Genomic DNA, 24,077 nt, shown 5'->3' on the forward strand with positions numbered 1-24,077 from the left:
TCAGCTTGGGGTGGTACCAAGAGAGACAAGGAGATAACTACCAGCTTTCAGGTCTGCTTCAGATTTCAGACACCTCATCCAGCACCACAAGAACACAGGTGAGCATCCGAGGTGGTGTGAGCACACCACGCGGGCACTGCTACAGTCAGCTAATAGGGGTTTGTGGAATCTGCCCTCCCTCCCTGGGACAAGGGGTCTTCTGAGATAAAACCAAGCCCACATTTAACAATGATCTCATCCTCATGCTTGAAGCATTCCATTCAAATCACTGGCTTTGGAAGTCAGAAATTCTTCCTTCCAGCTCAATTAGTAAATCTAATCACATATTCACACTCTCAAGGGGTCCTGATTGTTTGGCAGTAACAGCTTGGTTATTCACAATCAACGAAATTAATGCCACTATTTTTAAAACATGAAAAAATCCTGTATATACAAACAAGCCTCCAAGCTGTGGACCTTGGTTAAAGAAAGAACAAAAATTAAAGCCAGGAAAAAAGTAAATGAATTATGAGACAAAGAATCATTTCAAACTCAAACGTCCCAGCAAGGCTGTGCCTTTGGGGTCCTTGTTATTCTAAACTGAATCCTTTCTCCACATCACCTAAAAGAAAAATGTCACTCAGATAAAAAAATGTTCCTTTACATGGAATTGTGTGTTTAACTGGCAACATATAATTTTATTTTTAAAAAAATGAAGAGCAATTGCTGTTGAAGCCATTTCAGTGACGAGAGAAGGGGAGGCTCTGTCAGCACAATGGAAACAAAAAAATGTTGTGCACTAAGCATTATTCCAATCATTTGCTTCATAGTTAAGTTTAATTGCACATTACACACTGTCCTGTAATTATGTCGCTTGGGGAACTGCCAAATTCCCCCTTGAAATGTTAGAAGTCCCTTAGTTTATTTTAAAGTCTTGGCGTCGCCTCCACCAGCACCCTGCCTTAATGCACAGAGGCTACTTGGTTCCTGTTCCCTTCAATGCATACTGTTGTCCTGCGAGGGATCCACTCTATGGTCTGACTCCTGGTACAGAGGGCTGATGATGCTCAGAGCTCCCAGAGCACTGGTCCAGTGCAGTCTGTTTATAATATACTCGTGTGACTTTTTTTCTTTAAAACTCACAACAGGAGAAACTGGGAAATATGCCTTTTCCTTTTCTTCAGTCTCAGGAGGTTGGGATTAAAGTCCTTCATTCTCAGCCAGGGAATAAACACCCAACCAAAGATGAAATGCCTGCTTTCTGGGAGTTTACAAGGATGAAAAGATAAACACCGAGCAAATACATATGAAACTCTCAGAAGGCTGTACATCAATCAAGTACTACTTTAAGGAGTGGGAATGGGAACAATCAACTCAAATGGTTGAAGCACCTTCTATGTGCTGGCGGTGTGCTCAGAACTTCACAAATGTTATTACAGACTATCATCATCAACGGGCACTAACTCGAGTGCCTTCAAGTACCAGGCAGATAACTAGAAAGCATGAAGCAGTCAGCCATAATACAAGAAGGTGTCTGGGGCTCTAAGTTAATTGGGGAGGGAGTGTAAGCCCTGAAAAAAGGCAATCAAATTCTCTTCTTTTTAAAAACACTGGGTCAGTGAAGCAAAACACATCTGTAGGACTCATTCGAACTGTGGCTACCACCTCCATATGAATCTATAAGCCTCTCAAAAGCACACAGTATGGACAATGGACACATATTATCTGGATTTAAAATTCAGCTCTGGTACTACCTTAGCTGTGTGACTTTGGACAAACCACTTAACCTCTCCATGTGTCAGTTTCCTCATCTGTAAAATGCAAACAGTAACAGTGGCAACCTCAGAGGGGTGCTGCAAGAAATAAATGAAAATACTCAACTTAGTTGTTCTAGTGAGCTCCAAACATGTGATTGCTGTGATCATTGATGTTTAGCTCCCTGACTGGAAAAGCTGAAAAGAGATTCCCCAAAATGACTCTGAACTTGAGGTGGGCCTTGAGGAGAAGAACAGAGAGATCTATAGACTGGAAGGAAAGGGCATAAGGTTTCTTTATCTTCCCATGTCTGGGAACATTGAAGGGAAATTACAAATAATGTATGTTAAGTACTCAGAACATAGTAAAGGCTCAAAAGATAGTAGCTTTTCTCACGCTAGGTAATTTCAGAGCATTTTCTTGAGGTTTCTGCATCAAAAAATCCAGGCCTCCCTGTCCCAACCATTAGTTAGGATCTAAATCATTATTTCTCCCGACTATTTTTTGTAAGTAAGATGTAATATGCATTGCATCATGAGGAGGAAAAACCCACTTAAAGGTTTTAAAATAGTGTAAACTAAACATACTTTAAATTCTTCATCTGTTTAAAAAAGTGGCTATAATGAAACAATCTTGAGAAAACAATTCTTCAGTAGAAATAGCCATCTTTACTCATAGACTTATTTACTTGACATATTGTAAATATTTGTCTTCTGATTTGGCATAATATTAGAAACATATATATGCTCTGTCTCACAATTGCACGAAACCATTGTGATTAATCTTATTTTTAAAGGCATTTCTATTTTCCCCCCTCAGGAAATTCATTATCTTCTATAACAGTCAGCCAGTATGCAAAGATTTTCCAACTAGATGAAACGTTAATCATAAATTATGAGGGACGCTGAAGCAAGGTTCTGTCTCCAGATTGTATACATTAATTATGTGATTTTTTTGGGTAAGCAATTATATCTCGATAAAACTAGAAACAAAAAAGAATTGCCAGATATGTAAGGAACAAACAGTTTCCAAGATTTACTTTTAAATTTTTTCCTGGAAACCTCAAGATTATACAAATTCCATTGGGTAACAGCTTTGTTGAGTAGGATTTTATCAACTGGTTGGGTAGCAGTTTAATTAAGAAAATATTTGGGGTCCAGGTTCTGAGATGGTCAAATAGGAACAGCTCCAGCCTACAGCTCCCAGCGTGAGCAACTCAGAAAACGGGTGATTTCTGCATTTCCAACTGAGATACCGGGTTCATCTCACTGGGGATTGTCGGACAGTGGGTGCAGCACACCAAGCGTGAACCGAAGCAGGGAGAGGCGTTGCCTCACCCGGGAAGCGCAAGGGGTCAGGGAATTCCCTTTCCTAGCCAAGGGAAGGGGTAACAAACGGCACCTGGGAAACTGAGTCACTCCCACCCTAACACTGCGCTTTTCCAACGGTTTTAGCAAACGGCACACCAGGAAATCATATCCCACGTCTGGCTCAGAGGGTCCCATGCCCACGGAGCCTCGCTCGTTGCCAGCACAGCAGTCTGAGATCAAACTTCAACGTGGCAGCGAGGCTAGGGGAGGGGCACCCGCCATTGCTGAGGCTTGAGTAGGTAAACAAAGTGGCCGGGAAGCTCAAACTGGGTGGAGCCCACCTCAGCTCAAGGAGGCCTGCCTGCCTCTGTAGACTCCACCTCTGAGGGCAGGGCACAGCCGAACAAAAGGCAGCAGAAATCTCCACAGACTTAAATGTCCCTGTCTGACAGCTTAGAACAGAGTAGTGGTTCTCCCAGCATGCAGCTTGAGATCTGAGAATGGACAGACTGCCTCCTCAAGTGGGTCCCTGACCCCTAAGTAGCCTAACTGGGAGGCACCCCCCAGTAGGGGCAGACTGACACTTCACACAGCCGGGTACCCCTCTGAGACGAAACTTCCAGAGGAACATTCAGGCAGCAACATCTGCTGTTTACCAATATTTGCCGTTCTGCAGCCTCCGCTGCTGATACCCAGGCAAACAGAGTCTGGAGTGGACCTCCAGCAAACTCCAACAGACCTGCAGCTGAAGGTCCTGACTGTTAGAAGGAAAACTAACAAACAGAAAGGACATCCACACCAAAACCCCATCTGTACGTCACCATCATCAAAGACCAAAGGTAGATAAAACCACAAAGATGGGGAAAAAACAGAACAGAAAAACTGAAAATTCTGAAAATCAGAGCGCCTCTCCTCCTCCAAAGGAACGCAGCTCCTCACCAGCAACGGAACAAAGCTGGACGGAGAATGACTTTGACAAGTTCAGAGAAGAAGGCTTCAGACGATCAAACTTCTCCAAGCTAAAGGAGGAAGTTCGAACCCATCGCAAAGAAGTTAAAAACCTCAAAAAAAGATTAGACAAATGGCTAACTAGAATAACCAATGCAGAGAAGTCCTTAAAGGACCTGATGGAGCTGAAAACCATGGCACGAGAACCACGTGATAAATGCACAAGCTTCAGTAGCCAATTCGATCAGCTAGAAGAAAGGGTATCAGCGATGGAAGATCAAATGAATGAAATGAAGCGAGAAGAGAAGTTTAGAGAAAAAAAGAATAAAAAGAAATGAACAAAGCCTCCAAGAAATATGGGACTATGTGAAAAGACCAAATCTACGTCTGATTGGTGTACCTGAAAGTGACGGGGAGAATGGAACCAAGTTGGAAAACACTCTACAGGATATTATCCAGGAGAATTTCCCCAACCTAGCAAGGCAGGCCAACATTCAAATTCAGGAAATACAGAGAATGCCACAAAGATACTCCTCGAAAAGAGCAACTCCAAGACACATAATACACACACATAATTGTCAGATTCACCAAAGTTGAAATGAAGGAAAAAATGTTAAGGGCAGCCAGAGAGAAAGGTCGGGTTACCCACAAAGGGAAGCCCATCAGAGTAACAGCTGATCTCTCGGCAGAAACTCTACAAGCCAGAAGAGAGTGGGGGCCAATATTCAACATTTTAAAGAAAAGAATTATCAACCCAGAATTTCATATCCAGCCAAACTCAGCTTCATAAGTGAAGAAGAAACAAAATCCTTTACAGACAAACAAATGCTGAGAGATTTTTGTCACCACCAGGCCTGCCCTAAAAGAGCTCCTGAAAGAAGTGCTAACCATGGAAAGGAACAACCAGTACCAGTCACTGCAAAATCATGCCAAATTGTAAAGACCATTGAGACTAGGAAGAAACCGCATCACCTAACGAGCAAAATAACCAGCTAACATCATAATGACAGGATCAAATTCACACATAACAATATTAACCTTAAATGTAAATGGGCTAAATACTCCAATTCAAAGACACAGACTGGCAAATTGGATAAAGAGTCAAGACCCATCAGTGTGCTGTATTCAGGAAACCCATCTCACATGCAGAGACACACATACACTCAAAATAAAGGGATGGAGGAAGATCTACCAAGCAAATGGAAAACAAAAAAAGGCAGGGGTTGAAATCCTAGTCTCTGATAAAACAGACTTTAAACCAACAAAGATCAAAAGAGACAAAGAAGGCCATTACATAATGGTAAAGGGATCAATTCAACAAGAAGAGTTAACTATCCTAAATATATATTCACCCAATACAGGACACCAGATTCATAAAGCAAGTCCTTAGAGACTGCAAAGAGACTTAGACTCCCACACAATAATAATGGGAGACTTTAACACCCCACTGTCAACATTAGAAAGATCAACGAGACAGAAAGTTAACAAGGATATCCAGGAATTGAACTCAGCTCTCCACCAAGCGGACCTAATAGACATCTACAGAACTCTCCAGCCCAAATCAACAGAATATACATTCTTCTCAGCACCACACCACACTTATTCCAAAATTGACCACATAGTTGGAAGTAAAGCACTCCTCGGCAAATGTAAAAGAACAGAAATTATAAGAAACTGTCTCTCAGACCACAGTGCAACCAAACTGGAACTCAGGATTAAGAAACCCACTCAAAACTGCTCAACTAAATGGAAACTGAACAACCTGCTCCTGAATGACTACTGGGTAAATAATGAAATGAAGGCAGAAAAAAAGATGTTCTTTGAAACGAATGAGAACAAAGACACAACATACCAGAATCTCTGGGACACATTTAAAGCAGTGTGTAGAGGGAAATTTATAGCACTAAATGCCCACAAGAGAAAGCAGGAAAGATCCAAAATTGACACCCTAACATCACAATTTAAAGAATTAGAGAAGCAAGAGCAAACACATTCAAAAGCTAGCAGAAGGCAAGAAGTAACTAAGATCAGAGCAGAACTGAAGGAGATAGAGACACAAAAAATCAATGAATCCAGGAGCTGGTTTTTTGAAAAGATCAACAAAACTTATAGACCACTAGCAAGACTAATAAAGAAGAAAAGAGAGAAGAATCAAATAGATGGAATAAAAATTGATAAAGGGGGTATCACCACCAATACCACAGAAATACAAACTACCATCGGAGAATACTATAAACATCTCTACACAAATAAGCTAGAAAATCTAGAAGAAATGGATAAATTCCTCAACACATACACTCTCCCAAGACTAAACCAGGAAGAAGCTGAATCTCTGAATAGACCAATAACAGGCTCTGAAATTGAGGCAATAATTAATAGCTTACCAACCAAAAAAAGTCCAGGACCAGACAGATTCACAGCTGAATTCTACCAGAGGTACAAAGAGGAGCTGGTACCATTCCTTCTGAAACTATTCCAATCAATAGAAAAAGAGGGAATCCTCCATATCTCATTTCATGAGGCCAGCATCATCCTTATACCAAAGCCGGGCAGAGACACAACAAAAAAAGAGAATTTTAGACCAATATCCTTGATGAACATTGATGCAAAAATCCTCAGTAAAATACTGGCAAACTGAATCCAGCAGCACATCAAAAAACTTATCCACCATGATCAAGTGGGCTTCATCCCTGGGATGCAAGGCTGGTTCAACATATGCAAATCCATAAAATAATCCAGCATATAAACAGAACCAACGACAAAAACCACATGATTACCTCAACAGATGCAGAAAAGTTTGACAAAATTCAATAGCCCTTCATGCTAAAAACTCTCAATAAATTATGTATTGATGGGACGTATCTCAAAAGAATAAGAGCTATCTATGACAAACCCACAGCCAATATCATACTGAATGGGCAAAAACTGGAAGCATTCCCTTTGAAAACTGGCACAAGACAGGGATGCCCTCTCTCACCACTCCTATTCAACATAGTGTTGGAAGTTCTGCCTAGCGCTATCAGGCAGGAGAAAGAAATAAAGGGTATTCGATTAGTAAAAGAGGAAGTCAAATTGTCCCTGTTTGCAGATGACATGACTCTATATCTAGAAAACCCCATCATCTCAGCCCAAAATCTCCTTAAGCTGATAAGCAACTTCAGCAAAGTCTCAGGATACAAAATCAATGTGCAAACATCACAAGCACTCTTATACACCAATAACAGACAAACAGAGAGCCAAATCATGAATGAACTCCCATTCACAATTGCTTCAAAGAGAATAAAATACCTAAGAATCCAACTTACAAGGGATGTGAAGGACCTCTTCAAGGAGAACAACAAACTACTGCTCAACAAAATAAAAGAGGATACAAACAAATGGAAGAACATTCCATGCTCATGGATAGGAAGAATCAATATCATGAAAATGGCCATACTGCCCAAGGTAATTTATAGATTCAATGCCATCCCCATCAAGCTAACAATGACTTTCTTCACAGAATTGGAAAAAACTACTTTAAAGTTCATATGGAACCAAAAAAGAGCCCGCATTGCCAAGTCAATCCTAAGCCAAAAGAACAAAGCTGGAGGCATCACGCTACCTGACTTCAAACTATACTATAAGGCTACGGTAACCAAAACAGCATGGTACCAGTACCAAAACAGAGATATAGACCAATGGAACAGAACAGAGCCCTCAGAAATAATACCACACTTCTACAACTATCTGATCTCTCACAAACCTGACATAAACAAGAAATGGGGAAAGGATTCCCTATTTAATAAATGTTGCTGGGAAAACTGGCTAGCCATATGTAGAAAGCTGAAACTGGATCCCTTCCTTACACCTTATACAAAAATTAATTCAAGATGGATTAAAGACTTAAATGTTAGACCTAAAACCATAAAAACCCTAAAAGAAAACCTAGGCATTACCATTCAGGACATAGGCACGGGCAAGGACTTCATGTCTAAAACACCAAAAGCAATGGCAACAAAAGCCAAAATTGACAAATGGGATCTAATTAAACTAAAGAGCTTCTGCACAGCAAAAGAAACTACCATCAGAGTGAACAGGCAACCTACAGAATGGGAGAAAATTTTTGCAATCTACTCATCTGACAAAGGGCTAATATCCAGAATCTACAAAGAACTCAAACAAATTTACAAGAAAAAATCAAACAACCCCATAAACAAGTGGGCTAAGGATATGAACAGACACTTCTCAAAAGAAGACATTTATGCAGCCAACAGACACATGAAGAAATGCTCATCATCACTGGCCATCAGAGAAATGCAAAGCAAAAGCACAAAGAGATACAAAGAGATACCATCTCACACCAGTTAGAATGGCGATCATTAAAAAGTCAGGAAACGACAGGTGCTGGAGAGGATGTGGAGAAACAGGAACACTTTTACACCGTTGGTGGGACTGTAAACTGGTTCAACCATTGTGGAAGACAGTGTAGCGATTCCTCAAGAATCTAGAACTAGAAATACCATTTGACCCAGCCATTCCATTACTGGGTATATACCCAAAGGATTATAAAATCATGCTGCTATAAAGACACATGCAGACGTATGTTTATTGTGGCACTATTCACAATAGGAAAGACTTGGAACCAAGCCAAATGTCCAATAATGATAGATTGGATTAAGAAAATGTGGCACATATATACCATGGAATACTATACAGCCATAAAAAATGATGAGGTCATGTCCTTTGTAGGGACATGGATGAAGCTGGAAACCATCATTCTCAGCAAACTATTTCAAGGACAAAAAACCAAACATCGCATGTTCTCACTTATAGGTGGGAACTGAACAATGAGAACACTTGGACACAGGAAGGGGGACATCACACACTGGGGCCTGATGTGGGGTGGGAGGAGGGGGGAGGGATAGCATTAGGAGATATACCTAATGTAAATGACTAGTTAATGGGTGCGGCACACCAACATGGCACATGTATACATATGTAACAAACCTGCATGTTGTGCACATGTACCCTAGAACTTAAAGTATAATTAAAAAATATATATATATATAAAAGAAAAGAAAATATTTTATTTATGACATAGCACCATGCCAAATCAAACAGAGAAAAGGGGTCAGGCTTGTTCTATTCCATACTGACTGCCCAACAGAATACTTCTCTAAGAAGCAGTGCCATTGTTTAAAATTAGGTCACTGGGAAAGGAGGCAAGCCTAAGTGATTCTGATATAAACAGTATAATAACTTACAAAATAATGAAATATTTACCTGCTCAATATATTGTGAAAAACTGCAAAGAAGTATCAAGCAACATTTTTATAACTTGATAGTTGTGCCCAGCATAAGTCACATCTAAAAATCCCAAAGGAAACAAGGAATCTCTCAAGTAAAAAACAAATAAACAAATACTGCCTTCACTTGATTGCTTTTCCATTTCAGGTATTTCAGAATCAGATCCTGCGTTTCTTCACCACCACAGCCACTGCACATGGCTCCACGCAGGCACGTGGTAGGTGTTTGATAATATTTCATGAAAAAGTCAATGAATGAATGAATGAATGAATATGAATGTTAAAAGGATTTTTCTCCTTTTAGTTGGATACTTTTTAGCACCTAAGAAGATGGACTGTTTCTGTTTTCTATGTGTATTTTTTCCCTCTGAAAAAGATGTAATCAATAATAGAAACATCTCATTTGCATGCATTTGGATTTTATTGTTGGGCGTTAAATGTTTATCTAACTTTTTTAGAGCCTGGGATTAATGCACAGTTTGCTTCTGTCTGACTGTAATGCCAAGAGGGGTCAGATGACTGACAATAGGTTCTGAACATCTGAATACTTCTGCATGTTACTTCTCCTGTCACTACTCTGAAACTAAAGACTATCTCTGAAACATGAAAAGCTTTGCAATGATACCTTCCCTGGGCTCACTTATTCCTTAAAATAGCATCTTTTGGGTGTCAATCAAGTATCTTTAGAAATGGCTTCCTGACCATGCTAGATTTCAGAAGATCTTTAACTGAATATGATGACTTGTTTGATAGTCCTGTGGACTTTCCATGTTTTCTAATCATTCTCTCTTTGACTCTGTCCCCTTTCCCTCCATTCCAAGAATGACAACACTGTTTCCCTCATCATACTCCACGCCCAGAGACAGAGGCTACAGAACTGGAAGAAGCCTGAGATTTGGAGGCTTGTCTACTGGCTGTTTGACAGACCAAACTCTCTGTACCTCTCTAAGTCCCAGCTCCTGAATTTATAAAATGGTGATAACAATGCTTGTTCCTAGGGATTACTTGAAGACTGAGCTCAACTATGCAGCCTGTCTTGCATGTTACCAAACCCACACTAGGTATTCATTTGCTCTGGCCAAACGGGAAGGTGAATATTACCATGAAGAATTACATTATCCTGAGACCACCCTATCTGCTAGTCATAGCCTTTTTCTTAAGTATTTCTTATTATTCCTGTTCCACCTTTGAGAGAGCCCTAGGTTTCCTTGCCATTGCTTCCTGCTTTGTGGTTGAATCTTGGCTCCCACATTGGCCAGCATAGGTCTTCAGCCAAACTAAAACCAGGTAATTTGGGTTTTTCAGTAGTTCCCAGTGAATAAAATTAAATACATCAAGAACATAAATTTGGCTGGGCTCGGTGACTCACACCTGTAATCCCAGCAATTTGGGAGGCCAAGGCGGGCAGATCATCTGAGGTCAGGAGTTCAAGACCAGCCTGGCCAACACGGCGAAACCCCATCTCTACTAAAAATACAAAAATTAGCTGGGCATGGTGGTGTGTGCCTGTAGCCCCAGCTACTTGGAAAGCTGAAGCATGAGAATCACTTGAACCCAGGACACAGAGACCGTGGTGAGCTGAAAATGCACCACTGCACTGCAGCCTGGGCAAAAGAGTGAGACTGTATCTTAAACAAGCAAACAAACAAAAAACATAAACTCTAAGTCTAAAGATTTTGTTTCCAATGGAGTCACTAAGCTTCCTTCTTCCAAAACACTGAGAATTGTCATTCCAGGGAGTAAGAAAAAAGAAAAACAAAACATCTACAACACACTCAACTCTGTACCATTATCTTGTCTCTGAAAATAATGACAGCAGGATCATGGGCATGAGCCAAGAACCCTCCCTCCACTTGTCTCCTTATTGAGACAGCCTTGTACCATTCCTTTGGTCTGGAAAGCTGGGGAGTGAAACATTTCTAGAAAAAGTAAAAGCAATTATACCCAGAGTAAGTAAGACTCGGAAGTCTGAAATCGTGCTATGCCTCCAGATTTTACTCCATGCACAGTAGGATACTCAGATTTGCAATTCCTCCTCATGTTCTGTGCCCGTCCAAGTTTGGGGTAATTCAGTTACACCCACTGCTTTCATCAGTACACAGTTACAAAACTTTATTCAAATATAACATGAGAAACCAGGCTGTCCATCACAAAATTCACATATCAAAAATATACCTTTATAACTGTTAGGAGGAACAAAAGCCATGATTCTCCAATGGTAAAAAAAGCATTTATCATGGTCAAGAGACTATTTAAACCAGAACTAAAAAAAACTCTTTACTCATGTGAATTACAAGAAATGATTAAAAGCCACTATGTGCTAGGCTCTGTGCCAGGGGCTAGAATATAAATGAACCTTGGTGCCTGCTCACAAGACATTTACAATCAATTAGGGGAAATAGAAAGTAAATACATTTAAGGTTGTACAATGTTCTAGGATTTAAACTGTGTGTCCACAGTGCAAAGAGAGTGGTTGGAGTCAACCGGGTAGAGGGTCAGGAAGTCTTCTTCAGACAGAACATGGCCTTTGCCATGAGGGCTGTCCAACAGGCAGATGATGTGGGACAGGCACTCAAGCAGAAACAAGAATGGGAGCAAAGACACAGTGGTAGAGACTTGCCTGGCTAGTTTGGCCTACCATCATTTATATAGACAAAGGCTACTATGGTGGTGGGGGGATGGAAAGAGGGAAAGGGAAGTTGGTAGCAAGAGATAAAGCCACAGAGATAGGCTGTGGGCCAGGCATGGTCCCTTGAAGCACTCGGAACTCTGTTTAGGAAGATCATCCTAGCAACTGGCACGGAAGATGGGTTTGAAGGTTCCAGACATTAGCAAGGAGGCCACTAAGATAATATTGTGACAAAACAGAAGAATGAATTGGAGGGAATAAGAATGCTTAAGGAGTTAGAACATAGATTGTGATGTCTACGTGGGTCTGAGCTCAGCCACCCAGATCTCACTGCCTACGGCATATGTCCTCCTAGACAGATGTCCCACATGCATGTAAGAGTCTGGATGGTCCAAATGCCTGCCCCTTCACAGACCTGCATTATCTGTTTCCTTAATGGTGCCACTGTCTACCTCCCACTCAAGGCAGAAACCTCCCTCTTCCTCGGAGAAGGTCAAGTTGATTTTAGTTCCAAAGTAACTCATTCAAACTGCCCCATTTCATTGCCACTCCCACTCCCCTAGTTCAAGTTATCTCCATTTCTCTATAATTTCCCACATTTTATTTTTGCCTCTGGTCTTGATTTCTCACATTGGTTTTCTAGCGGGACAGTGATTTGTCTAAACTTAATTCTCATCTTGATTTAAAACACTTCAGAAATTCTTCACTGCCTTTAGGTCCAACAGACCTCTTCAGATGGCTTAAGACGTCCCCACTGAAGTAGCACATTTGCCTCACAAGCCATGCCCCGTTAGCCAGTCCCTGCCCTGGCCATCCTATACTAGTGTGGCTCCCCGAACAAAGCATGCACCATTGTACCTTTGCTCTCATGGTTCCATCCACATGAGGTAGTACTCTCCATCTCTTCCCTTCACCTAGTTAACTAGTACTATTCAACAGTTCTGAGCCTAGATGCCACTTCCTCCGGGAAGCTTTCCTGACCTGACCCCCACATCTGTGTTGGTGACTTTCCTCTGTGTTCCCAGCATACTCAATCAAGACACATGACAAGTGACTTGGAAGCTGCCTGGTATTTGTCTCTTCACCCCCCACCCCACCACCACCACCTCTACTTTTGATCTCTAGACAGTGAACTCCTCAATGTCAGGACCCATGAGCAACTTGTTTTCTTGAGGAATCCCCATCCTTTGGCTCATGGCTGGGCATTTGATGGTTACTTAGGAAATGTGCAGCCTGAGGGACTGAGACAAGCAAAGGTCCAGAGACAGAGTCCTGGGGGCCTGTGTATTTCATGGGCAGGCGGAGGAGAAACCTGCCAGAGAGACTAAGAGCAACGGTCAGCAACAGAGCCAAGACAGATCACTGGCTGCTGGGCAAGAGAGGACTGGTCACTAGAGAGTGTCAGGTGTCAAGGGCAAGGCCAACGAGACAAAGGATGAGGAAAGTGCCCTGCATTTGGCAATACAGCTTCCAGAAAGCAATGGAGAGAAGTCTTGGAGCAGGATGCTGAAAAGTGAGTGGCAGGCAAGTTGAACACAGGGCAAAAAACAACTTGGGAACACATGGCTAGAAAGTGGGTGAGGGACCATGATACCTGGGAGTGACAAGGGCAATGAGGGAATATTTGTGCATATATACATGTGTTTGTGTGTGTGTGTTACAATTTTTTTTAAATCTCAAGTATAAATCTGACTGGCAAAGAGAGTGAATAGTGAGGCTATATTCAGGTACAGAATAAGCATTTATCAAATGAAAGAAATAAATAATAAATGAAAAACTGCATTCATAGAGAAGATATACATCCTCAAAAAAGCGGATTTTTATCAAAATGTAAATGGAAAAGATTGAGCCCATCTTTATGTTTCAGAAAAGACCATTGAGCTCATGAATCAAAATTTAATTAGCTGTCCAGATCACTATTTTCATTACCTACAGCACTACTGCCATATCATGGAGATATCTATTTTCAAAGTCACCCTAAAATTTCCTTGCAGAGATCTTCAGACTTTATATATGCTCTACTAACCCCATGCATTCACATAAATAGCCTTAGCTTTCTATCTAGTAAATGCCCCAAAGTCAAATGGGACACAGAAAAAATTAGGGAAAGGACACTTCTGAGAAATCAATAAAGTCATCTGAGATACAGGAAAGTCTAACCAATAAAGAAAAGTGCATGTGGACCAAAAGCCACACTTCTCTTTACAAATAGGTTTTTTAAGTCCTGATCAAATATAAAGTTTTGTCAGGCTGCCATGGTATTCATTTCACTTACAATGTTTAAAGAACACATTGAGGAAAACAGGCTTAAAACATTAAATTACTTTTCATGAGACATATGCTTCTTATGCAATTAACAATACATTCAGCATCAATAAGCTCCAATTTTAGAAACACTCATCCATGAACATTAATCAGTTAGTGGTAAATTCAATTTCTACTTAGCTTCTACTTTTCACGCTCAACTCTCCAAGGCTATACTACATGGTATCTCAAAAATATTAATTTACTTACTACAAAAGCAGATTACATTATTAGAAACCATCTGTGCAAAAAATATATTCGCATATAAGTCAAACCAAAGTTTTATGGAAAAACAATTGTCTTATGTGGGACTATATTTCTGACCAAACACCTGATCCCAAACCTTTCAGAGAAATGACAATGAAATTCTCTATATAATCAGATTACAAATAATATTTCAGAATAGGTCAAAGCTTCCCAAACTCCATATATATAGAACAACACACAAATTTAAAATATATTTCCTAAAGAGAACTCAGTGATCTGGCATGGCCTTATTCAAGGAGGTCACTGCTGGGTGGTACAGTTTTTCACTGTGCCAACGGTCCCATAGATTACAGATTTTGGCCAGTAGCACACCACCAGGCATGGTGACAACCGAAGAAACACGCCCACACATTGCCAAATGCTCTCTAGGGGAATAAATACTGTCCCAGCTAAGAACCATCAAGTCTCTCTGGTTTACAGAGGAAACATGAGCCCAGACCAAAGGAAATGCCCACACTGACATCACTAGATGATGATAGTGCCAGGCTCGAACCCAGGTCTCCAGGGAGCCAGTGCTACAGAGAATCCAACAGAGAATATGAGATTAATGGACATGCTCTTACCATATTTTAAGTTCAGCCTTACTCTTCCTGATTTAGGCAACTTGTTCATCAAATACTTTCTAAGCTTACATCTAGTCATCATTTTAACCACTCACCAATTCCCCTGCCCCATTTATTCATATCCTTCCCTGATCTCAATCTTGGATCTACCTCATCCTGACTGAATCTGGGTTCTTCACCCTGAGGACAGGGGAGAGGTGTCAGCACAAATCCAGGGCTCCAACCGAGCAGCCCTGATAGATGAGAGCCTTCTCCACCACTGTCACCTTAGGCTTCCATTCATTCATTCTCCATGCCAGCAATGCCCAGTCAGCAGGTGGCATCTTCAGCAGGTGGCATCTTCCATTTCACAGAGAAAATAGAGTCCCCCACTTCCTTCTGCTCCACCCACAAATTAATCTACCTTCGTGACTAGAATTTGATGAGTCTGACATGAAATGTAAGAAGGCATTTCTCTGCCTTCCCCATCTCTCCCGTTTTTCTCTTTGTTTCTGTTTATCTCATTGTTCCTCCAGTGTCAGACTCAACAGCCTCTGAATTTGGAGTCATGCAAGTTTTTGGTAGGTAGTTCATTTTTGTTCCTTGCTATTTAAGAGTTTTTGTCATAATTCAATATTGGACTATATGAAATGTTTTCCTAGTATCTACTGTATTTTTTAATGTCATCAAAAGAAAAAAAATTAAAAGTCAAAATCCTCATTTCAGTCCCCTGATTGATCTCACTTAATTCTGATTTTTTTTTTTTAGTTTACTAAGAAAGACAGAAAATATGGGGTCACTCATCTAAAGGTAATCCCTCCGTATTTGTGAGTTTGAAATTAACACTGAGTAGGAAACACACAATATCTGAAAAGGGGCTTCTTGCTTACCCGGATGTAGGCATCTTGGTGGTGCTTGGCAAAGTACAGCATGTTGTCCAGAGCCAACATCCCAGGTGGAGTCTGCGTGAAGTCCATGGCAGGGTTGACATGATTCTGTGAGTAAAACAAAATCATGATAAGGTTAATTCTTCAGCAGATTTTACCAACCACCAGAGATCCGATTTCCCTCCTCAAGAGTGAAGTGCTACAAGGTAAGGTCCAAATAATCAAACATGATGACATTTTCTATCTCCATGTAAACCTACTGAGGTGGATGCAGGGACTTCTTTCTACTGCTCCTCAGGACAGCAAAACCAGATTTTGTACCTGGGATTAGGAAACCAAGCTAAATATTCAAACATAGGATTATTCTTAGACATGTGACATTGTGAGAAAAAGAAAATGATGCAAAAATTATTTCTGGTGGCTGCACTAAAATGAAACCAACAGCATTTGGGTAGAAAAAAACTGGGATAAAGCCACAACTCTGGTATTTAATTTGGAAGCTGACTCCAAGGAAACCACGACCTACCCACACCTTGACTCCGCATCCTTATGTGGGAGGTTAAATACAGCCCCATACATTGATGGGCTTTGTGAACTGTCCAGGGCTACACAGTCCACAGGCCTCTGAGCACAGACACTGGATAAAGTTCAGATATCCACAGGGTCTTGACATCTGCCTGCTCTCAGGAAGTCTGAGAACCTTCCTGTCTGGTCTTTAGGGTCACCACACACAACACACAGAACCCCAAAGATGAAATAATAGCTACAGATATGCAGAACTCAAACACCTCAGCAACACAAAAAACAATCCAATTTAAAAGTGGGCAAAGGACATGAATAGACATTTTTCAAAAGAAGACATACAAATGGACAACAAGCATATGGAAGAATGCTCAACGTCAGTAATCATCAGAGAAACGCAAATGAAAACTACAATGAGATACCATCTCACACCAGTCAGAATTGTTACTAGTACAAAGACAAAGAATAACAGATGGTGAGAAAAGGGAAAAAAGAAAATGCTTATATACTGTTGATGGGAATGTAAATTAGTACAACCTCTATGGAAAACACTATGGAGATTTCTCAAGAACTAAAAATAGAACTACCATTAAATCTAGCAATTCCATTACTGGGTATCTACACAAAGGAAAAGAAATAATTGGCTGGGCATGGTAGCTCATGCCTGTAGTCCATTTTGGGAGGCTGAGGCAGGTGGATTATGAGGTCAGGAGTTTGAGACCAACATGGTAAAACCCCGTCTCTACTAAAGATACAAAAAATTAGCTGGGTATGGTGGTGCGCGCCTGTAATCCCAGCTACTCGAGAGGTGGAGGCAGGAGATTAGCTTGAACCTGGGAGGCGGAGGTTGCAGTGAATCGAGATCGTGCCATTGCACTCCAGCCTGGGCAACAGGGCAAGACTCCGTCTCAAAAAAAAAAAAAAAAGAAGAAATCATTATACCAAAAAGTCATCTGCACTCGTATGTTTATTGCAGTACTATTCACAATAGCAAAGATATAGAATCCACCTATGTGTCCACCAATGGATGACTGGATAAAGAAAATGTAGTACATATACATAATGGGATACTATTTGGTCATAAAAAAAGAATGAAATCATATCTTTTGTAGCAACATGGATGGAACTGGAAGCCATTATTTTAAGTGAAATAACTCAGAAACAGAAAGTCAAAAGTCACATATTCTCACATAGAAGTGGGAGCTAAATGATTTGCACACATGGGCATAGAGTGTGGAATGATAGACAATGCAAACTCAGAAGGCTGGGAATTGGTGGGATGATGAGAAATTGCTTACTGAGTACAATGCACTATGTAGGTGATGGATACACTAAAAGCCCTGACCTCACCACTATTCAGTGTATCCATGTAACAAAATTATACTTGTACCCCATAAATTTACCCAAATAAAAAATAGTTACAAATATGCCTAAGAGGAGAAGGCCTGGCTGATCTGAACTCTCCATCTACTTGAGATCACCCAGCAAAAACATCACAAGACTCTTACTAAGATTAGCAATCTACTCTTCACCATTGATTACTGAAAACAATGACCAGGAACTATCCTGAAAATGCAGATCTGCCAGTTTTTCCAAGATGGTGGATAGAAGGCAGGACTAGTTGCAGCTTCCATTCGGAAGGATAGAGTAGCATGTGGAGACTTACATCATGAACTTTTGTTCCAAGAACAACGGCAGGAACATACCAGGAAAGCTGAGATAATTCACAGACCCTTTGAAGGAACTGGATCACCACCACAGGCTCCCTGGGAGGCAACCAGCACACTAAACAAAAACACAGCCAAGGACCCGCACAGAGTCCACTTCACTCCCCTGCTAACTCCACTGAAGCAGGTGCAGGTATCAATGGCTGCAAGACCTGAAGACCGATCATATCACAGGACTCTGCAGACGCTTGCCAGTACCAGCACGGAGCTGGGTAGCTCTGCTGGGTGGCTAGACCCAGAAGAGCAAAAACAATCACTACAGCTTGGCTCTTAGGAAGCCACATTCCTAGGAGAAGGGGGAGAACACCACATCAAGGGAGCACCCTGTAAGACAAAAGAATCTGAACAGTAGTCCTTGAGTCCCAGATCTTCCCTCTGACTTAGTCCACCCAAATGAGAGGGAACCAGAAAAACAATTCTGGTAATATGACAAAACGAGGTTCTTTAATATCTCAAAAGATCATACTAGCTAACCAGCAATGGATCCAAACCAAGATTAAATATCTGAATTGCCAGAGTAAGAATTCTGAAAGCGGATTATTAAGTTACTCAAGGAGGCAGCAGAGAAAGATGAGGTCCAATTTAAAGAAATAAAAAACAGGATACAGTATATGAAAGAAAAATTCTTCAGTGAAACAGACAGCATAAATAAAAACAATCAGAACTTCTGGAAACCAAGGACACACTTAGAGAAATGCAAAATTCACTGGAAAGTAACAGCAGTAGAATTAGCAAGCAAAATAAAGAACCTCAAAGCTCAAAGACAAGTCTTTCGAATTAACCCAATCCATCAAAGACAAAGAAAAAAGAATTTAAAAAATGAAAAAAAGCCTCCAAGAAGTATGGGACTATGCTAAACGTCCAAACCTAAGAATAATTGGTGTTTCTAAGGAAAAAGAGAAATCCAAAAGTTTGGAAAACATATTTGTGGGAGTAATTGAGGAAAACTCCCTCAATTACCTTGCTAGAAATCTAGACAACCAAATACAAGAAGCTCAAAGAACACCTGGTAAATTCATCACAAAAACATCATCACCTAGGCACATAGTCAACAGGTAATCTAAAGGTAAGACAAAAGAAAATCTGAAGAGCAGTGAGGCAAAAGTATCAGGTAACCTATAACGGAAAACCTATCAAATTAACAGCAGATTTCTCAGCAGAAAACTTACAAGCTAGAAGGGACTGAGGTCCTATTTTTAGCCTCCTTCAACAAAACAATTATCAGCCAAGAATCTTGTATCCAGTGAAACTAAGCTTCATAAGTGAAGGAAAGATACAGTCTTTTCCAAACAAACAAATGCTGAGAGAATTCGCCACTACCAAACCAGCACTACAAGAACTGCTAAAAGGAGCTCTAAATCTTGAAACAAATCCTCAAAAAAAAAAAAAAAAAAAGAAAAAAATAGAACCTCCTTAAAGCATATATCTCAGAGGACCTTAAAGCATAAATCTCACAATACATACATGTTGTGTATATAACAATAACACAATGAAGAAAACACAAAGTATTCAGGCAACAAATAGCACAATGAATAGAACAGTACCTCACATCTCAATACTAGCATTGAATGTAAATGGCCTCAATGCTTCACTTAAAAGGTACAGAACGGCAGAAAGGATAAGAATTCACCAACCAAGTTTCTGCTGCCTTCAAGAGACTCACCTAACACATAAGGACTCACATAAATTTAAGGTAAAGGGTAAAGGTTAAAAGATATTCCATGCAAATGGACAACAAAAGCAAGCAGGAGTAGCTATTCTTATATCAGACAAAACTAACTTTAAAGCAACAGCAGTTAAAAAAGACAAAGAAGGACATTACATAATGGTAAAAGGACTAGTCCAACAGGGAAATATCACAATACTAAATATATATGCATCTAACACTGGATCTCCCAAATTTATAAAACAATTACTACTAGACCTAAGAAATGATATAGATGGCACCACAATAATAGTGGGGGACTTTAATACTCCACTGACAGCACTAGAAAGGTCATCAAGACAGAAAGTCAACAAAGAAACAATGGACTTAAACTATACCCTACAACAAATGGACTTAATGGATATTTACAGAACATTCTACCCAACAACTGCAGAATACACATTCTATTCATCAGCACATGGAATGCTCTCCAAGACAGATCATCTGATAGACCACAAAAGAAGTCTCAGTAATTTTTTTTTTTTTTTGGAGGCAGAGTCTCGCTCTGTCACCAGGCTGGAGTACAGTGGTGCAATCTCGCTCACTGCAACCTCCACCTCCCAAGTTCAAGCAATTCTCCTGCCTCAGCCTCCCGAGTAGCTGGGAATACAGCCACGTGCCACCATGCCTGGCTACTTTTTGTATTTTTAGTAGAGACAGGGTTTTGCCACGTTGCCCAGGCTGGTTTTGAACTCCTGACCTCAGGTGATCCACCCACCTCGGCCTTCCAAAGTGCTGGGATTACAGGCGTGAGCCACTGTGCCTGGCCCAAGTCTCAGTAAATTTAAGATAACTGAAATTATATCAAGTACTCTCTCAGACCACAGTGGAATAAAATTGGAAATCAACTCCAACAGGAATCCACAAAACCATGCAAACACATGGAAATTAAATAACCTGCTCCTGAATGATCACTGGGTCAACAGAGAAATCAAGATGGAAATTAAAAAAATATTTGAACTGAACGATAATAGTGACACAACCTATCAAAACCTCTGGGATACAGCAATGGTTGTGCTAAGAGGAAAGTTCATAGGATTAAATGCCTACATCGGAAGTCTGAAAGAGCACAAACATGGACCTGGAGAAACAAGAACAATCCAAACCCAAACCCAGCAGAAGAAAAGAAATAATGAAGATCAGAGCAGAACTAAATGAAATTGAAACAAACAACAACAACAACAAAAATACAAAAGATAAATGAAATGATATGCTGGTTCTTTGAAAAGATAAAAAAAAAAGAAGATAGACCATTAGTGAGATTAACAAAAAAAGAAGAGAGAAGATCCACATAAGCTCAATTGGAAACAAAATGGGAGATATTACAACTGATACTAGAGAAATATAAAAGATTATTCAAGGCTTCTATGAACACCCTTATGCATATAAACTAGAAAGCCTAGAAGAGATGGATAAATTCCTGGAAATATGCAACTTTTCTAGATTAAACCAGGAAGATATAGAATCTCTGAGCAGACCAATAACAGGCAGTGAGATTGAAATGGTAATAAAGAAAATTTCCAACCAAAAAAAGTCCAGGACCAGATGGATTCACAGCTGAATTCTATCAGACATTCAAGTAAGAATTAGTACCAATCTATTGACACTATTCCAAAAGATAGAGAGAGAGGGAATCCTTCCTTAATCATTCTATGAAGCCAGTATCATCTTAATACCAAAAACCAGGGAAGGACATCATAAAAAAAGAAAACTACAGACCAGTATCACTGATGAACACAGATGCAAAAATCCTCAATAAAATACTAGTGAACCAAATCCAACAGCATATCAAAAAGATAATCCACCATGATCAAGTGGGTTTCACACCAGGGATGCTGGGATGGTTTAACATACGTAAGTCAATAAATGTGATACGCCACATAAACAGAATCAAAAACGAAAATCATATGATCATCTCAACAGATGCAGAAAATGCATTTGACAGAATCCAACATCGCTTTATGATTAAAACCCTCAGCAAAATCTGCATAGAAGGGATATACCTTAAGGTAATAAAAGCCATTTACAACAATCAACATTCTACTGAATAGGCAAAAGGTGGAAGCATTCCCCCTGAGAACTAGAACAGACAAGGATGCCCACTTTCACCACTATTCAACATAGTACTGGAAGTCCTAGCCAGAGCAATCAGACAAGAGAAATAAATAAAGGGTATCCAAATCAATAAAGAGGAAGTCAAATTGTCACTGTTTGCTGATGATATGATTGTATACCTAGAAAACCCTAAAGACTTATCCAATAAGCTCCTAAAACTGGCAAATAAATTCAGTAAAGTTTTAGGATACAAAATTAATGTATGCCAATCAGTAGCTCTGCTATATACCAAAAGCGACCAAGCTGAAAATCAAATCACTCAACCTCTTTCACAATAGCTGCAAAAAAATAAAATACTTAAAAATATACCTAACCAGGGAGATGAAAGACCTCTACAAGGAAAACCACAAAACACTGCTGAAAGACATCATAGACAACACAAACAAATGGAAACACATCCCATGCTCATGGATGGGTAGAATCAATATTGTGAAAACGACCATACTGTCAAAAGCAGTCTACAAATTCAATGCAATTCCTATCCAAATACCACTACTGCTCTTCAGAGAACTAGAAAAAATAATCCTAAAATTCATATGGAACCAAAAAAGAGCCCACAGAGCCAATGCAAGACTAAACAAAAAGAACAAATCTGGAGGTATCACATTACCCAACATCCAACTATATTATAAGGTGATAGTCATCAAAACAGCATGGAACTGGTTTAAAAATGGGCACATAGACCAATAGAATAGAATAGAGAACCCAGAAATAAAGCCAAATACTTACAGCCAACTGATCTTTGACAAAGCAAATAAAAAAATAAAGTGGGAAAAGGACACCCTATTCAACAAATGGTGTTGGGATAACTGGCAAGCCACATGTAGAAGAATGAAACTGGATCCTCATCTCTCAACTTACACGAAAATCAACTCAAGATGGATCAAATACTTAAATCTAAGGCCGGGCGTGGTGGTTCACGCCTATAATCTCAGCACTTTGGGAGGCCATGGTGGGCAGATCACGAGGTCAGGAGAGCGAGACCATCCTGGCTAACATGATGAAACCCCACCTCTACTTAAAAAAAAAAAAAAAAAATTAGCCGGGCGTGGTGGCAGGTGCCTATAGTCCCAACTACTCGGGAGGCTGAGGCAGGAGAATGGCGTGAACCTGGGAGGCAGAGCTTGTAGTGAGCCGAGATGGCGCCAGTGCACTCCAGCCTGGGGGACAGAGTGAGACTCCGTTTCAAAAAAAAAAAAAAGACTTACATCTAAGACCTGAAACCATAAAGATTACAGAAGATGACACTGGAAAATCCCTCTAGCCATTGGCTTAGGCAAAGACTTAATGACCAAGAACCCAAAAGCAAATGCAACAAAAACAAACATAAATAGAAGGGACTTAATTAAACTAAAAAGCTTCTGCACATAAAAGGAAATAATCAGCAGAGTTAACAGACAACACACAGAATGGGAGAAAATCTTCACAATCTACACATCTGACAAAAGACTAATATCCAGAATTTACAAAGAGAACTCAAACGAATCAGTAAGAAAAAAACAATCCCACCAAAAAGTGGGCTAAGAACATGAATAGACAATTCTCAACAAAAGATACACAAATGGACAACAAGCATATGGAAAAAACGCTCAACATCAGTAATGATCAGGGAAATGCAAATCGAAACCACAATGCAATACCACCTGACTCCTATAAGAATGGCTATAATCAAGAAGTCAAAAAACAATAGATGTTGGCATAGACGCAGTGAAAAGGGAACACTTTTACACTGTTGGTGGAAGGTAAACTAGTACAACCACTATAGAAAACAGTGTGGAGGTTCCTTAAAGAACTAAAAGTAGATCTACCATTTGATCCAGCAATCCCACTACTAGGTATTTACCCAGAGGAAAAGAAGTCATTATATGAAAAAGATACTTGCAAACACATGTATACAGCAGTACAATTTGCAACTGCAAAAATATGGAACCAGCCCAAATGCCCATCAATCAATGAGTGGATAAAGAAAACGTGGCATATTTATATACACCATGGAATATTACTCAGCCATAAAAGAAAATGAAATAGTGGCATTCACAGCAACCTGGATGGAATTGGAGACTGTTAATCTAAGTGAAGTAACTCAGGAATGGAAAACCAAA

At 40.1% G+C, this 24,077-nt stretch overlaps 1 protein-coding gene across 19 annotated transcripts in view; it reads right to left on the reverse strand.

Moving 5' to 3' along the window:
- The window catches only part of ELMO1 (engulfment and cell motility 1), a 589,252-nt gene that overhangs the window by 263,535 nt on the left and 301,640 nt on the right, over window positions 1–24,077 (reverse strand). For all 19 annotated transcript variants that reach the window (XR_010158837.1, XR_010158836.1, XR_001719198.4 and 16 more), the window contains one exon: window positions 15,910–16,014. Coding sequence is in view for 13 of the 19 variants with exons in the window: in XM_003950985.6 (XP_003951034.1) it covers window positions 15,910–16,014 (105 nt within the window). In the remaining 6 variants the exon portion in view is untranslated. The remainder of the gene's footprint in view (window positions 1–15,909; window positions 16,015–24,077) is intronic.

Source organism: Pan troglodytes, chromosome 6, assembly GCF_028858775.2.
Source record: "Pan troglodytes isolate AG18354 chromosome 6, NHGRI_mPanTro3-v2.0_pri, whole genome shotgun sequence".
In the NCBI taxonomy this organism is placed as follows: domain Eukaryota; kingdom Metazoa; phylum Chordata; class Mammalia; order Primates; family Hominidae; genus Pan; species Pan troglodytes.